We start from the raw sequence: 18,619 nt of genomic DNA on the forward strand, positions 1-18,619 counted from the left end.
ATATTATGCATGCGTTGGAGCATCAAACAATCAATTCGAACAACACAATTCGATCTTCGCTCTTGAAGAGAGGTTTAAGTGCGTAGTTTTAGAGGAGAGTTGAGCGCATAGCTCATGCGCTCTCCCTGGTGATACGCACTTGTTGGAATTGCTCACGGTGAGAGGTGAAGGTGTTGGGCAAGACGTGCCCGAGTTGGATGTTCGGTTGTGACATTGTGCCGGGACTTGACAAGGGTGTCTTGGTGGCTTGGGTGAGCACCCACCCATTGTGCAAGGCGTGCATGTATATTGTAAAAGGCTGTTGCCTATGTTGTAAAAATGACTAAGTATAGACTTGGATCTTGCCAAGTATACTTGTATTATTGAAGAAAGATTGATTAATATATATTGTCGGGCAGACTCATTGTTCAGGGAGTTGCCCCTCCCTTTATACTGTGCAATTGTTGTTCTCTTTTATAATTGTTGTGGATAATGAATGAGTATGGGTGTTCATTAGTATAAAGGCTAACATAATATTACTTGGTTGCGAAACACAAACTAAGTAAGGAAAAGTGAATTAGGCGTAGTCCATGAACATTAGTATTGGTGAAAAGAACGTGTTTGGTGGTGCCGCACCTCGCTATAAGCGGTTGGAAGACTACCGTAGGTGTAGAGGTGTGACAATTGGTATCAGAGCAGGGTTGCTCATAACGAAGTGCAGACATTGAAGCTGATTCAGGGTTGAAGAAGCTTGACGACTAGTGATTGAGCAGGGTTGCTCATGACAAGTACTTGCAAGTGAAGGACATTGTTTCACATACAAGTGGAACAAGAGTTGGTTCATGATTGCAGGGACTTGGTGAACATGGAGATCGCTGGAAAAGCAGAGATGGTAGATGAACCTACGATAGGTGAGTCTAGCCATAGTGTGGTTGAAGCTTTCCGGTACAAAGTGTTGGAATAGATGAGTCGATGGAGTTCTGACTGGGTTTTGATGAAGGCTGAGAACATGAAGATTTGGGAGAGCTGTTCGGAACTAAGAAGAGAACTTGAAGAACTCAAGAGCCAATGCGAAAGTACAACAGATGTTGAACTCAAGGCACTTGATGAGGAGATCCAACAGAGTGGTCTTGATCTTCAAGAGCTCTTTGATGAAAGAGCCTAGTTGAGGAAGGAAACTGCTAGGGTGGAAGCTGAAATCAAACAAGTTGAGGAAGAAATAAAGAAGAAGCTTCTTGGTAAGAAGGTTGTTGTGATTGAGCAAGAAGAGCTCGACTACATTGACAGGTTGGGAACTCACTACCGAGACAATCCAGAGGATATTCGGAAGTTTAGTTCTATGAACTTGGTCAGTGGACACTTGGTTGGTGCACTTGAACAGAATGCGATGGAGGGCAAGCTTGAAGGGAATCAAGCTAGACCAGGATCGAGTTGTTTAGAAGAACCAAGCAGGGAGGTGAAGTACCTTAGGAGGAAATTCAAGGTGGAGCATGAGCCAATTGACACTTCTGAGGCCGAATTCTTGAAGAAGGTTGCTGATGTAAGGCGCAAGACAAAGCCAATAGAGGGAGGTGATTCCTTGAAGCTAAGTTTTGTGCAAGTAACCATGAAGGGCAAGAGATTTGCAGCTTTGGTGGATACGGGAGCTACTCATAGCTTCTTAAGTAGGACGACAACAAAGTCTTTTGGGAAGAAAGCAAAGATGGAGAGGGAATGGAGTGCTTTCAAAGCAGTCAACTCTACCATAAGAGCTATTAATGGTGTGTTAAAAAACACTCAGGTAAAAGTAGGGTCGTGGTTTGGAAAGTTGGAATTGAGGGTTGTGGACATGGATGATCATTCTATGGTGTTGGGGCTGGACTTTATGGAGCTTGCACAAGCCATACCAATGGTGGACCGGGACATTCTCTTGATCACAGCTGAAGGGAGAACCATGATGGTACCGATGAATAGAAGAAGTTGCTTGGGGTATAGGCCGAGGATGACTTCTATGGTTTTGTATCCCAAAGATCCGAATGTGAAACATGAGGATGTGGAGCAAAGAGGACTTGGGAGTGTGACTCAACCAACGAAGGAAAGGAAGTTGGTGGAATTCGTTGCAAGAGCTGGGAAGAAGGATGAAGGAAGTGAGAAGACAACCTCACGAACATGGAGACACTTGATGGGAGCATCTTCTACTGATGATCTTCATAATGGAGTTGCAAATGAAGGGAGTTCGAGTACTACTTCAGAGGCAGTGGTTGATGAGGATTATGGAGGTAGAGATCCTGCTGGGATAGTGGACTTTTGCAGGTATGCTATGGGCATATATGACTTTCAGTTGACAAAGGACAAGCCAGGCGAGCTTGGATGTACATATGATGAGATTGAGGCTATGCATAGATACTTGAGGACAGAACATCAATCTGACACATGGGAGGATGAGAGTCAGGGAGGAAACTTCCTGGCCCTCCTTTCTCTATAGACAACCTTGGAAATGGGTTGGTGTAGAGACCTTGGTAGGGAGGAACCACACCAACTTTGCAAAGGGCCTTGGAAGGAGGCTTCTTTATGACAGATTGCAGACTTGGGTGCAGATGACCAGAGGTTGGGATGGAGTCTACATGGGTTGGACATCATGGACAACTAGAGTCATGGACATCAAGTTGAAGATATGGAGCATGATAGTTATGCAGGGACATGAAGGAGGTGCATGTGTAGAGGTGTCATTCATGGACATTATATGGGGAGTACCGAAGCAAAGGATGTTGTGCATATGATGTTACGACATAGAGATGTATGAGCAAGTGGAGAGGTTGTAGACTCTTGTGCAACAAGACCATGGCTTGAACATGTTGCAAATGAGATGGGGTTTCCATGGACCTAAGCATGGATTGATAGATTCTTGATGAGTTCGAGATGTAGCAGAAGTCAGGAGAAGACTTGTGGTGGCATAAGGATGTGCATTCTTATGATTTGGGCGTATGGTTGGACTGATCACCCGACTAGTTTGAGTCATGAGGGGTACCAATGTGCAGAGATATGTTGGCATTAGTCGAGACGAGTCAACACATGGCAGAGAGATGTTGCTGTTGGGTCGACATGTTGGCACACATGTGCTAGCATCTGATGAGAGACTACATGGAGGGATGACACATGATGAGGTCGACACAGGATGTTGCAGTGGAGGTTGTGGCAAAGGGGTCGATGATCATGGATTGAGATGATATCTGATATATGACATACAGTTAAGGTGTATACCTTGGTATGGTGAGCTTGGTGGAAGTTGGTCACTAAGATGGAGACATGATGGAGATAGAGTTCTACATATGTTGCAGGGATGTTTGTCTTATGTGGGGGAGTTGACATCATGGATATTGATGATTTTGGTAGATGGACATCGAGATGATATGTTTTCGAGGACGACAACGATTTCAGGTGGAGGAGGATGTAAGGTCCTCGGGTAGCCGGGCGCGGTTGGGCGCGACGAGCTGGGCCGCACGACGGACAGAACACGCGGGCGCGCGGGCGCACAAGCGGGCGGGCGCGCGAGTTGGAGTGAACGCGGGCAGGCGCACGATGCACGGGCGGGCACGCGGTGAACAAGGTGGGCGCACGGTGCACGGGCGGGCGCGCGGTGAACGGGCGACACGCGGGCAGAACGCGGGTGCACGACGAGTTAACCTGCACGACAGAAATGCGACATAACATATGCGACGGAACTTGCGATGAAAAGAAAGTGTGATTGGTTTATACCATCCTTGGAGCGTTTGCGGTGATGGGGTGGCCGACCTATGACAAGGGGGTGTGGCCGACTTGAGGAGCACCCAAATGATGCGACGGAGGGGTGTGTGGGCGGTCGGCTGGGCAGCCCCACCCACACTTACAACACATATATATTATGCATGCGTTGGAGCATCAAACAATCAATTCGAACAACGCAATTCGATCTTCGCTCTTGAAGAGAGGTTTAAGTGCGCAGTTTTAGAGGAGAGTTGAGCGCATAGCTCATGCGCTCTCCCTGGTGATACGCACTTATTGGAATCGCTCACAGTGAGAGGTGAAGGTATTGGGCAAGACGTGCCCGGGTTGGATGTTTGGTTGTGACATTGTGCCGGGACTTGACAAGGGTGTCTTGGTGGCTCGGGTGAGCACCCACCCGTTGTACAAGGCATGCGCGTATATTGTAAAAGACTGTTGCCTATGTTGTAAAAATGACTAAGTATAGACTTGGATCTTGCCAAGTATACTTGTATTATTGAAGAAAGATTGATTAATATATATTGTCGGGCAGAATCATTGTTTAGGGAGTTGCCCCTCCTTTTATACTGTGCAATTGTTGTTCTCTTTTATAATTGTTGTGGATAATGAATGAGTATGGGTGTTAATTAGTATAAAGGCTAACATAATATTACTTGGTTGTGAAACACAAACTAATTAAGGAAATGTGAATTAGGCGTAGTCCATGAACATTAGTATTAGTGAAGAAAAAGTGTTCAGTGGTGCCGCACCTTGCTATAAGCGGTTGGAAGACTACTGCAGGTGTAGGGGCGTGACACTGGGGATCCTAGTTACTGGTTTGGAATGTTTACCAAAACTTGCGGGTTTTGGTGTAACAGAAAACCTCTTCATGGTATCAGAGCCTTGACCCAAGTTCAATTCGCTCGAGTTGCGTTCGGCGGGGGGTGTTGGAAGAATCACCGCACCTTTATGGAATCCGTAATTTCCATCGTGGAGATCATAGTTATTGGTTTGGAACATTACCAATACTTGCGGGTTTTGGTGTAACGGTGCTTGCGAGTTTTGGTGTAACCGTGGGCGCCAAGGGGGGGGGTATTGGAAGAATCACCGCACCTCTATGGAATCCATAATTTCCACCCTGGGGATCCTAGTTACTGGTTTGGAACGTTTACCAAAGCTTGCAAGTTTTGGTGTAACAAAAAACCTCTTCATGGTATCAGAGCCTGGACCCAGTTTCGATTCCCTTGAGTTGCTTTTGAGGGGGGGTGTTGGAAGAATCACTGCACCTCTATGGAATCTGTAATTTCCACCGTGGGGATCCTAGTTACTGGTTTGGAACGTTTACCAACACCTACAGGTTTTGGTGTAACGTAAAACCTCTTCATGGTATGAGAGCGTGGACACAGGGTCGATTCCCCCAAGTTGAGTTTGAAGGGGGTGTTGGAAGAATCACCGCACCTCTATGGAATCTGTAATTTCCACCCTGGGGATCCTAGTTACTAGTTTGGAACGTTTCCCAAAACCTGCGGGTTTTGGTGTAACGGAAAACCTCTTCATGGTATCAGAGCATAGACCGAGGTTCGATTCCCTGAGTTTCATTTGAGGGGGGTGTTGGGAGAATCCCCTCACCTCTATGGAATCCGTAATTTCCACTCTGAGGATCCTAGTTACTAGTTTGGAATGTTTACCAAAATTTGTGGATTTTGGTGTAACAAAAAACCTCTTCAAATATTAGGTTTTAATATTTACATTGTAATGTTTCTTTTTGAAAACAACTTTCTAGGTATGAGATAAGCATATTCCATGAGAATCAACTGTTTTTAATTCTATTCAGCGTATAGAATATGGTACATGCAGTATCAATTGTTTTCAATTCATACAATTCGATGTAGTGACTTTGAACGGAATGAAAACATAATTTTCTTGATATTGTTTGGCCAAAGATGTGACCTGTCAAACATGGAAAGGTTTAATGATACATTAATTACAAACTTTGAATAATTCACCTTAATATCCATTATCTTTGCAATGAATGATAGAATTAAAATCGAAGATGTTTCAATTTTCTTTGTATCCCTTGGGAGCAAAGTTTTAGCTTTAGCATTACCAAACAGGCTTAAACAGAATTTAGTATGTGCTGGACTTGCACGTTGCTCTAATAGCACGCTTGAATAGAATAGAATTGCACGTTCCTCATGACCGTTATATTTGTTTTTGAGTTACATGATAGAAATAAGGTATTTGACATTTCATTGTTATCCATGTCTGCTCCAAGCCTTCCTAGTCAACCCAGAGGCTGATAACTAGGTCTGTGCATGCTTTCATTTGAAGTAAACGTCTGATTGACATAAATGATGGAGGCCTCGAGATGCGATTCTCATGGAAGATTTGTGAGTGCATTTATTTAAAGTAACAATCATGGTTTCATAATCATAAAAATTGAAATCATTCTATCAAATGAAACATAGATAACATATTTTTAAGATGTTAATAGTTTTGTTTTCTTACTTGATTAAGCACCATCAAAATAACATAGCATCTGAATTCATCATTTAAAAATAAAACATATGTTATAATCTACGAGGATAGAGATAGTTATGAGTAAAAGGAAACTCAGGATTATGTAGTGGGGAATATTTGTTTCAAGTAAAAGAAGATAAAAATAGTTAGCTATTGAGTAAAAGAAATTCAAGAATTATTTCGTGGGGAATCTTTAGCTCCTAGTAAAAGAAATTGGTAGTGAGCAACAAATTAATATGTTAGGTAGGTAGGTTAGGTGATATTAAACTTTGTATAAGTTACTTTGTACATGTTAATTTAGCATTATTGTGATTTTAAGAAATTGATATGTTATGTGGCATGGTGCATCTTACATTCATACATATGGTATATATATTATAATTGGCTGAATGTTTTTATTTTATTTTAATTTATAATATAAAAAACACACATCTTTATCATTGTTATGAATTCACTGGGTAGTCTATCTATCATCATATAATGTGTTGGTAAAGTTATGGGTTCTTTCAATGAACTTATAAACATTCTTGAAACCATATGAACGATTTTAGGTTTTGTATGCCATGAACTATAGAGGTGTTTTCATTTTAGGTTTCAATTTAAGGTCATTTTTACTTTTCAGTTTAATTTGTTAAAGTTTTCAAAGGAGTTGATTCTCATTAAGGTGAGGATAATAGATGAGCTTATTCATGATATCACTTTTTAAAATATGTGTTTTTTATATCAATGCCCAAACCACTATATTTGTTATTGCTTACTCATGAACTAATATGATTATATGTTTTTTTCAAATCAATGCCTAAACAACTATATTTTTTATTGATTACTCATGAACCAATCTTATTTACAATAGCATTTCATCTACCCATATATACTACATAGTTTCATAATGGTCCTCTTGAAGATGCTAGACCGGCCAACATGTCACGGGATCTCCCTGGTAAGAAGTCCCAACTAGAGCTCATACTGTTTGGTGTAGGAGTCCTAGCAGTGGGTTGTACAGTATCGCCTTGACCCTGGTTGCTTGCAAAGGTAAGTAGGATGTCCTTGTTGGTAGCAAGAGTGTGACATGCGGGGCAAGCCAAGGAAGGTGCATGAATGGTTCTAACACACGAAAGGTGGAATGAGTGTGCCCCTTGGAAACTTCTGTAAACATGCAACTTGGAAGGGAACACATGAGCAAAGATGCATCACGAACTAGAAGACACGTGAACCAACAATCGAAATTGATGGTTAAACCAACATCACATCTCAAATAGATTCATATATACATATACAAAAATAGTCTATAGATACATGTGTAAGCAAATAAATACATATATCATAAGAGTAACCAAGTTAAATGAAATACAATAACAAAATATGCATGAAACATGTTGCCTTTGTTATATTAAGAAGTGAAAGTTCCAACCATACAATACAACCATGACTAACCACTAGTCCCGATAACGGAACGTTGCAATGACTTCTGCCTGCTCCTCCATAGATATGTACTAACTCTACAGTGTGGAGAAGTCAAGGCTCATTATAATACTCTTCATATTTCTCTAAGATACTCCTATTGGAAGCATGGATACCCAAAAGCCTCTACAATGAGTTATGATATACTATAAATAGCAAAGGGTGGGGTGACCCTTGACATTCCCCTTTGTGACTCTTCACCTACCCTCATGACTCTTCAACTAGTCTATGACTGTTACATTCAACTAACAACACTTGGACTTGAACTTTACAAGATGTTACATATAATGTGCACATGTACCCATGTGAGATAAAAATAGGCTTGAGCAATCCATGCAAGACATCACTAAGACTTAGACAACCCTGGGAAGACCAACTCTTCGAAATCCTCACGATGGTCAACAGTGGTGAACTTATGCCAAGATTGGTAGTTTGCGATAGTGTTTGTGTACTCTATGGTTACATCTTTATGGAAACGAACTCTTGCCTTTGTTACATTTGGGTACACTGGTTTCGATCTTCTGTCCAACTCGTCTCATAACGTGCGCATCATTGTCTTGAGTGCTACTGGACCAGTGCCATACTGATGCATAGTGTCTGCACTGATCGCCAAGTCCGCGCTGGTGGCTATGCACATCAACTCGTAAAAGTACGTATCGAGCTCTAGTCGGACTTGATTCTTTCTATTTTCCTCAGTGAGTGTCTCAATAGATGGGATTGCATGCGCGTGCACAACAACATCCATGCTTCTAAACACCTGTGCATGTGAAGCATGTAAACTAGTGGTGAGCTACGGGAGTTCCTCATAGTTCTAGATCTGACTTCGGATGCATGCCTTCAACTCAACTGCCTTGGGCTCATGCCTTCAACTCAATTGCCTTGGGCTTCATCAACTTGGGAAAGTGTAACAGGGCTCCCTTGTATCTCATTGTCCATGTTTGCATGCGGTCGACAACTAATCCAGGTGGATTTTGGTGGCCACCAACCTATTCCACTTGGACCTCCACCATTATTTCTTTCATTTTTTCAGTTTCCTTATTTATAGCACAATTTACTATTTTTGGCAGTTTTTCGAGTCCTAAACTTCTCGAGCCATTTTGAGGCCCTAAACGACATTTTTTGGGAAAACTAGGAGAACCATGGGTCCACGAACTGATGTTTCTCAATCAAAAGTCGTAGTCCTTCGATGGATATTTGTAATGAGGTATTGCGCACGTCAAACGAAGATCGTGTGCCAAAGTTACGACTCCAAGAAGTTGATGTACCAATTTACCCAAAATGGGGCCCATAGTTTGGCACTTCATCTCCTAGGGTTAGGTTTTTGGATGTTTAGTGTTTTCCATTGTTTCTCAACAATAAATAGGCCTTCGAACCTCATTGTAAGATAGTTCAGAGGCATCTAGCTGCCACATATCTTCTTAGTGATAAGCTACCATCGCCCGAGCTAGTTTATTTCAATTTCTGTTTGCAAGCACATTTTAGTATTTTAAATTCATGAAATGAAGTATTATTTCTGTTGCATCTATGTATTTATGGTATATTTGTAATCTGTTGCATTCCTGTTTAAATCTGGATTAGCAAAAGTATGCAAGTTTGACAAGATACATGATCTCCTAGCACAACGCTGTTGCCAACCATTGAGATGGACAACTGCCTTATGCATGGTACCGAATCTGGAATACAACATTTTCATGACTGTCTCAAGGGAAGATACTTCATCCAGTATCACCTTCTTCAACTCTGATATGGCGAATGCTATAACCTATTCTCCTCCCTTCTTGGCCGTCTATAAATCCTTAGCCATTCACTCATTCTTTACTATCAAGAAGCGAACACTCAATCTAGTGGCTTCAACATATGCTCTGGTAGCATCAGCCAATTTTATTGGATGCTTGTGCACAACATATACGATCACCTGTTCCTCAAACTACGCAGAAGATGTTTGGACATCTGGATTAGACACTCTACATGATTGCACAACTCTATGTTGCGACTCATTGAATGATATGTTGTGCATCTCTACTTCCAAATTGCCTCAAAGGATCTTAGTATCTGCTTGGTCACTCAGTGCTAGATTTTCTTCCAGTTCTGGTGAAGTCAGTGGGTCTATCTCTTGGTTGTAAGGCATGAGGCCAATGTATTGCTATAACTTTGACTACTCCATTTCCGTATCCATCTGCTAAAGTATATGTTCAATCTCTTGAGTGAATTCGTGCCCCTACAACCGCTCACACTGTTTGCTTTGTGACAACTGTTCGGACGAGTCTACCACCTATATGGGGTGTAGTTTCATCAATATGTGCATGTTGCACCCCCTGTTGTGTCTATCCCTATTGTGCTTCCTTCTCCGTCTGCGCAGCTCTTGTTATTCCAAGAGTTGTTGCTTCAACTCTTGCAACTCCTTCATTGTTTCCTCCATCCTCTATTTATCTCTCTGCCTTTGCACATTCCTCTTGTCGTGTTGCTACCTCTTCGTCTCTATTCCAAAGTTGCTTTCTCCACCATTGGATCTGCTTTCAACTTACAACTGTGTTCTGCCTATACATTGTCAACAATCTTTCTCTTGCCTTTGTCACGCAAAAGTATGTCATCCTTTGTTGTTACTAATGATGGTGCTCTCGTAGATGTTGCTTCACACTTCTTCATTAACCATTCCACAGTAATGTCAACCAGTTCATTGGGCATGGAGAAGCTGTGACAATATCTCCATGGGTCTTCCTCTACCCAATGACATGCCCCGTGGATCCAATGGAATTGCACTCTCGCATAGTGATACTTTACAAAGAAATGCGGATCGTACGAATTGAAGCTTCTCATGCTGAAAGTAAATATTTTGAAATCTTGTCTCACCATAAGCATGTTTGATATTTCGTATCTCGTACAACCCCGTCTATAATGGAAGCGTGTGCTAGGGTGCCTTCTTCTTCTGATGTAGTCTAGCTAACAATCCTACCGAGATGTGGTATGACACTTCTTTCATGACAAGCTTGTCCATGGAAATCTTTGGAAAAACATGCATATGCTTCTCCGCGTTATTCATCCATATGAAGGTGCCAAAAGGTGAGGCATACCAATCCTCTATGTCGATCCATGCCTCCATTTCTACCTTTGACATGCAAGGTGGATACTACTCAAATATCATCTTGTACACCAGGCTGACAAAACAGTCTGACAACTGTATGATGACTCTGCGGAAGTTGCTTTTGGAAAACAGTTTGCAATAAGTATGTATAGAGGTTTCCGTTGATGTCCATGCCCACTTCAAGCTTAGGAACTTTTGAGGGGCACAGATTGCATCCAAGATGTATGAAGACATGTATATTTCCGCTTGCTAACCTTTGGATGGTTACCGAGCTCTTGCTACCTATTCCTTTAGCGTGTGACACAACATGTTAGACTGGTTGCATGCTTTACCGTCATTGGCCAGTTGGTCAACTGCAATCACCCAACTCTGCAGGAATGTCTTTGTGCTCTCTTGGCCGTACAAGCGCCATGCAAAGATCACCAAGTTTTGATATGCCTTTTGCAGTATCTTCGTCTTGTAAATCTGGTTGGGTGTCATCATGAACTTGGCTGGCTCCTTCACCCAGCTCTTCTAGATATCCCTAAATTTTGCACTGCTACTAGGTATGCTGAAGGGTTTCTCAATTATGATCACTCGCTTCAGCAAGAGGTACATCTATTGATAGTCGTGTGCCCTGAAGGTAGCAATATTTGTTTCACTGACACTGCTTAACACCATCGTCTCGGGACCAGTGTGTGAGATGATCCAATCTATCATGTCCACGCATGGTAACACAGGGTATCTTCATGCTATCCGGTACAGGCCAGAATTGTTAATATTCGCATAGACCCTCCAGTCTTCAAGTTATTCCTCAAATGTGTATGAGAATGCATCATTGATGTCTCGCCATTTCAGCTTGATGCCCTTGTCTACAATCAACTTAGTGTCTTGGTAAATCGACAAACTCATAGACACTTTCTCAACTACTTCCCGAGTTGCACTTCTGTCGGTGTCCTTTGACCCTGCCCTCTTGGAGGCCATTGAACCTAAACTGCTGAGAGACAGACGAACACCTACTAAACCTGCAGACATGGAGACATGCATGGAAATAAATCTGTCATTGAAACCAAATCAAACCTAAGGACTAACATGCAACATACCCGGGAGACTGATGGCAAGGATTGTAGAATTTTCACTGAGAGGCTGGGAGACTGACAGCCAGAACTATGCAAAAGGAAGTCTAGATTGTCAGGAGGCTGGTTAACTGTTTGAATTGCGTAATGCGCAATCCAAGCTGACTTGTTGGGTGCATAGATTGTGTAATGCAAAATCTCAGTCAGCAAGGAATGCAGGCCCAGGGACTGGATTGCATAATGTTTTGGGCCAGCAGAGCACTGCCTCTCAGAATTGTGCAAAGAAAGCTTGGAGGACAGTTCCTCACTAGTTTTATGCATTTTTTGGGAGCAAGGCAGAGCCTTCCCTCTAAAAAATGCGCAATGTTGTCCCGACGAGGCAATGCTTGGGCCAAGGTTGCCCAAACCCGCTAACAGGCAACTCAAAACATAGGATGATCTGAATGCATGGAGGAACTGAGTGTAAGCAAGAGTGAATGATCATGCATGAAACCTTGAATCCAAGGTTCAGAAAATGGGAAAACGTGCATGTGTGTGAAACAGGTCGTCGAATTGGTGACCATTAGTGCAAAATAGTGTTATGCATGCGACAACACTAAGATGCAAATGAACACTGAAACAATGCTTCTATAGGATAACATGAATGCAAATGACAACAAGAGTTCACATAAATAAAGCAGAAAACAATCAAACAAGCCAAAACATAAAAAGCAACATAAATGCTACAAAAGGGATGTAAAGCATACTTACCTACAAATAGTTGAGCTAGATGTGCCGAAGACTTCTAGATGTCTTGTGGGATGTTAGAGCTCCAATATTGATTTGAAGAATGAGCTTTGTACCGTCGAATAAATAAGTTTGAGGCTTACGACACGCATGCCACAAATCTAGGAAAAAGCGACACTTGGAGGGAAGTTTCTAAAATGATCTTTTCATGTGACCTCCAACTGCTAAAAATAAATCCCTAAAATCTAGGGATTCTTTTTCCATGTTGTTTTTTTCTATTTCAGGAAAGGCAGTCCATGCATGTAAATCAAGTTTGTTGGGCCCTGGAGGGAACTGGTCAAATTGAAGGCACATGCAATAGCGTGCAAGACTTGGAGAGGGGTTTGCGCAATTTCTTAGCTGAGTTGGGTTGTCTGTCCCTAAGGGATTGCACAATTTATGGGGTGAGCAAGTGACTGCTGCCCAGAGTTGCACAATTTCTAGGTTGAGCTGCAGTGCAAGGTAGATTGCGCAATTTTATCAATGAAGTGTGTCTGACTGCTTTGCACAATTTTGGAGCCTAACAAGTTTTCCAGTAGCTTTCTGCAATTTCTGGAGTTAAGGCTGGTTACCCTCTAGAATTGTGCAATTTTCTGAGGGAGATTCTTAGCTAGCAATTAGCTTAAGTCCCGAATGGTAGCATGTGAATGGAGTGAAGCAAACTGACATGAACAGGCTAGTAAGCCAGTGAAAAACGAGTGAATCATATGTACTTGATAGTGCATGACATGCTGCTGAGGATTGTTGGTAGGGAGGCTCCAAAACAAAGTTAAGGAAAAATGTTGGAGGGTGATTGTAGTCGCTACAACAGGTCCTTAATCTAACAATCATGCATGGGGAATCGACTTAGGTGTAACTCATCATATACACAATTACCGTATTATTAACATTGTAACTCAGCAAGTAAGAGTTCACACACAAACATATTTATTAATGCAAACATTCCTATCTTGAGTAGTTCTCTAGCCACATTTAACTAATGGGACTATTGGAAAAAAGCTTTAAATAAACTTTCTCCATCACAAATTAGTCCAAATGCCCAAAAGCAATTAAGAAATGATAAGCAAACGTAGATCCAATTAGTTTAACAGCAAGTGGTAAAATATTGTAAGCTTTTGATCAAGTGACATAGTTCAATAATGAAAAAATCATATTTTCTATTGGAAGTTGACATAATATCTTTCAAGATTGAGAGACAATCTATGTTGGAAAGGTTATCAAATATGTAAATTTGACATAATGTAAGTGATTTCTCATTATGCTTTAGGTTTGAATGACATTATGTTTACTAATTTTTATGTTAAGTGATATTCTATATATCATGATTCTTCTCAAATTTATGGCTTACGACATTTCTTTTGCAACATGTGGTGCAATTGCTAGTTTGTTTATGGTCGAGTATAGAGAGTATGGAGAGATATTGTAGCATACATAAAAGATTGTAAAATTTAAATATTGGCTCAATTAATAATAAAAAGTAAAAAAAAGTAATAATAAAATTCAAATTGTTATATTGTAATTTTATTTTGCAGGGCAGTTTAGTCATCCAACTCAGGTTAGAAATATGCTTAGTCAAAATTGCATCAATAACTATAATTTACATTGATAGTGCTAAATTAATATTGCTCCATAGACAAATCCTCCTATAGTCTTGCTTTGGTTGAAACTAATACATTGAGAACTGAAGTGGATAAATAAATTTTTTGCTCATGCAGAAGAACTTGCATAAATTTTAGTGGGTAGTAATCACAAGTAATTATGTTGATATGTGCCCCCGCATTGGAATTGACCACTTTAATAATTTTGCTAATTAATATTTTTTATCGCATGGTGTAAATTGGAAGATGCGAGTATATTCGTCATCGCCACTCCATCAACATATTGAATTAAAAGTGATAACTTCCTTGCATATCTAAGCAATGTGTTTAAGCCGTACTTAAATTAATTTTTTACAAAACATGATTACATGGATTGATTTTGAAACTTATAACTGTTCACATTCTCAAACATATGTCTTTTCATCTAGTTGGCAAGACTTTCATAATGTATATACCTACACAAATGAATGTTCAATGATTCATCAACAAAAAGTAAGGTTTAAATAATCTCCAATGATTCATCCACAAAAGGTAGAGTTTCATTATCATTTAAACAATATAATGAATAAGTAAGAAATGGTAAGGTTAAATTATAATATAGTGTTAGGTTTTATAATTTTGGTGTAAAAATAAATTATGATGGTCATGTGAGGATATGTCATTTAACAAAAGCATAAATAAATAAAAATACACTTGATGTTGTATTCAAACACTTCTGTTAACACTTGGTGTATTGAAAGAGAGGTTTAGAGAGGTTTCGTTAATCAAGAAACATCTGAGATGTCCTCGACAGCAGTAACACGGTGGACGAAATCTCTTGTTTTCGGCTGCAATAATTTCATTGTTTTTCATCTTAATAGACAACTATGCTTCAGATCTCAACGACAAAATTATTTTCATGGCCACTTCTCCAATGGTTCTCCTCACACTTCCGTGCAAAGTATACAAAACATATTATCTTTAATTTAAAAACTATTACTTTATTTTTTAAATTAAAATTAAAATAACAATTTAAAATTAAAATTAAAAACAACATTAATATTTAAATTTAATAAGCATAGAATATAATGAAAAAAAAAAACATGAGTAATCTGTTCTAAATAAAAATCAAAGCTGTTCTAAATAAAAAATCAAAGGGATAAAAACAAGACACGGGTTTCAACGTTTCCTATTTTGGGATTTAATTATTGATACTACTTTGTTTTTAAAATTAAAACTAAAACAACAACTTAAAATTAAAACTAAAAACAATATGAATATTTAAATTTAATAAGCATAAAATATAATGAAAAAAATATTTAAATTTAATAAGCATAAAATATAATGAAAAAAATAAAATACATGGGTAAGCTGATCTACATAAAAATTAAAGGGATAAAACCAAGACAAGGTCGATACGTAAGCAAAAGTTTCAACATTTCATATCTTGGGATTTAATTATTGTTTGAAGACTGTTAATAATAGGGTTCAAAGAATATTGAATGAAAGAAATGTATATACACTTTTTTCTTTTATTTGGAACTATATTTAAATTCGCTATTTTTCCTTTTAGGAACCCTCACACTCTCAGGAAATAAATACGGAAAAGCTTTGTTTCACAACCCTAACAAAATACTAAAAAAATGTGGAATCTAATTCTTTTAATTTCCCTTAAGTTCATCTAATTTTAGATTATACAGTTACAATTTATATATCTCAGACCTAAACAATTACTCATTGTTCATGGTTATAGTTTCTCACTACGACATAAACAATTACTCAATGTTCATGGTTATAGTTGATCACTTTAGAAAACATCAATTAGTATTTAGATGGAAGTTTTCTAGCATAGTTTTTTTTTAGAGTTAGGGTTTCTTTTAAGATTTGGTTTAATAAAATGATAGGTAGTGGATACCTAGAATATGTATATGTATGGGAATAGTTATGTTTTGTTTTAACAAAACATTTTTAAAATGTTTGAGTCTAACGCTTATAATATTGTGTTAAGGCTTTCTTTACCATTTTATTAAGTTTTAATATTATATGTATGATTATTGTTTGTAATAAAACATTCTTATTTTTTTAGTATTGTGCATGTAATATTGTTTCTCACACTATCATAACTTTTCATTTTTTTAATAGTAAAATAAATCAAATTTATTACCATATTTCTCTTCAATATGGCACTTGATATAGAATTTCATTCTTGTTAGAATTAATGGAGAATAGGCTATTATTGTTACGTAGTTGTGATTTTCTTTTCTATAGTTATTCAATTCCTATTCTCTTGGGATATGATTCGTTTTCCCTAACAAATTATATCTATTTAATATTCAAATTAATGTGAAGCTCCGTGTAGCGTTTTGCTTGAGGTAGCTCCTGGTGATCTGACTGTGAGCTCCTCTTGTGTTGGTTTGTCATTTCATGTCTTCCTTGTGAAACTCTTGACATGGTATCAGAGCTGCAGGTTTGAGGGAGACGATACCTGAGTGGGAGAGGTTGGCGCATTTGAAGCTAGATCGTCTCGTCGTTTGAAGGGAGAGTCGCGCTGAGGGAGCCGATACCTGAGTGGGAGAGCCTGGCGCGTTTGAAGCTAGATCGTCTCGTCGTTTGAAGGGAGAGTCGCGCCGATCCACCTGCAACACTTCCACTATTTTTTAGTTTCGTGGTGACACAGATTCATTGTGGATACACGTGCAGATCTTCACAGCTCCTAGAGGGAAGGTCACGCCGACCTTGCGGACGAAAAGATCGTAGCAGTGGAGCGTTGCTACTGCATTTGCGTGGAGGAGATATGCATGAGAGATACTCTTGACTTGTAGCTGAAGATACACTGTTGTTGGATGCCAAGGTGTCACGAGGACCTACGGAGGCTAGACCGCTAAGGAGAATAGCAAAGGAGGCCGAGATCGTAGGAGAACAACAGAGGGGGCTAAGATCACTTGAGGCAGCTGTTGATCGACATAAGGATGGTTGTAGACAGCCCGAGGAGGAGAATGCATTGAGGGGGGGTGTGATATGGGCTTGTGTAGATCCGCGGTGGCCTTTGTGGCCGTGGAGGAAGCCGTGAGAAGAAGGAGAAGACCACTGCCCTCATAAATTCACAGTGATATTTTTTTGTTTGTTGCCTCTTCAAAACAAAAAAACATAGGGTGATAGCCGCATACCATTTTTTCTTTTCCTGCTTGATGCTGGCATGTTGTTCCTCCTTCTCCCCACGGTGGGTGCCAGTGTGAGCAAAAAGATTGGTGTGGTGCATAAATAATTGCTGCTGAAGGAAAGAGATCAAGTAAAAAAAAGAAGGGTGTGAAAACTGAATTTGATATGTGTGATATTGAATCAAAGTGATCTCCCATTTTTGTCGTACCAGGATCTAGGAGCCTGTTTAAACCATATAAAGCTTTCTTTATTCTACAGACTAAATGCTCTTCTCCCTTCTTAGCAAACCCCTCGGGCTGCATGAAGTATACTTCTTCGTTTAAATCACCATTTAAGAAAGCAGATTTAACATCTAATTAATCTGTTTTCCAATGAAGCTTAGTGGCTAAAGCAATAATCAATCTAATAGTATTTACTTTTGCAACATGGGAAAATGTTTCCTCAAAGTCAATACCTTCTTTATGGAATACCCGTTTGCAACCAACCATCCTTTATACTTATCAATAGACCCATCTGCTTTAAATTTCAACTTAAATAACCATCTGCAACCTATGGGTTGTTTACCATGAGGAAGCTTTACTAGATCGCAAGTATTATTCTTAATAATAGATTCATATTCCTCCTTCATTGCTTCCTTCCATTAACAACTCTTACTAGCTTCATGAAAATTAGAAGGTTCTGCAATGTTTAACATACCGGTCCTGAGCACACAATCCCTATACCGAGTTGGTAGCTATTTCGACCTGCTAGATCTCCTGAGTGGTGAGGTGTCAACTATTCTACTCTATTCTTCTCTTTGTGGACTAAACTCAGTTTCCTCCTCTTTATCTTGTTGTTGTTGTTGTTGTTGCTATTGTTGTTGTTGCTCACTGATCCCTGTTTCAACATCCTCATCTGAAACTAAGGGTACATACCATTCTTCATTATCTTGAACAAGATTTCCATCATCAACATGTTCATGAAATACTACATCTCTACTAACAAACACCTTGTGAGTAGAAGGATCAAACAACTTATAAGCCTTATACTCACTGCAGTAACCAATCAAAGTACATTTAATGGCCTTTGAATCTAACTTCTTCCTATTTTCTTTGGGAACATGCACAAAATCTTTGCAACCAAATACTATAAGATGACTTACTGTAGGCTTGAAGCTAAACAACACTTCAAAAGGACTTTTATAATCAAGACTTTTAGTGGGACTCTTATTCTTCAAATACAGTGCAGTATTGATAGCTTCTCCCAAAAAACCATTAGTTAGATACTTACCTTTCAACATACTATGAGCACACTCCACCAGT

At 39.6% G+C, this 18,619-nt stretch overlaps 1 protein-coding gene across 1 annotated transcript in view; it reads left to right on the forward strand.

Moving 5' to 3' along the window:
* Nucleotides 1-17,506, forward strand: part of LOC149248137 (serine carboxypeptidase-like 35) — a 55,066-nt gene extending 37,560 nt beyond the window's left edge. Inside the window, exon 8 of the mRNA XM_089458345.1 lies at nt 16,627-17,506. Coding sequence (XP_089314471.1) covers nt 16,627-16,632 — 6 coding nt within the window. The 3' untranslated portion in view covers nt 16,633-17,506. The remainder of the gene's footprint in view (nt 1-16,626) is intronic.
* Nucleotides 17,507-18,619: the final 1,113 nt, after the last annotated feature.

The sequence above is a fragment of the Pinus tabuliformis genome, chromosome 7 (genome assembly GCF_031772625.1).
Source record: "Pinus tabuliformis cultivar Carrire ecotype Pingquan chromosome 7, CPIR1, whole genome shotgun sequence".
Classification (NCBI taxonomy): domain Eukaryota; kingdom Viridiplantae; phylum Streptophyta; class Pinopsida; order Pinales; family Pinaceae; genus Pinus; species Pinus tabuliformis.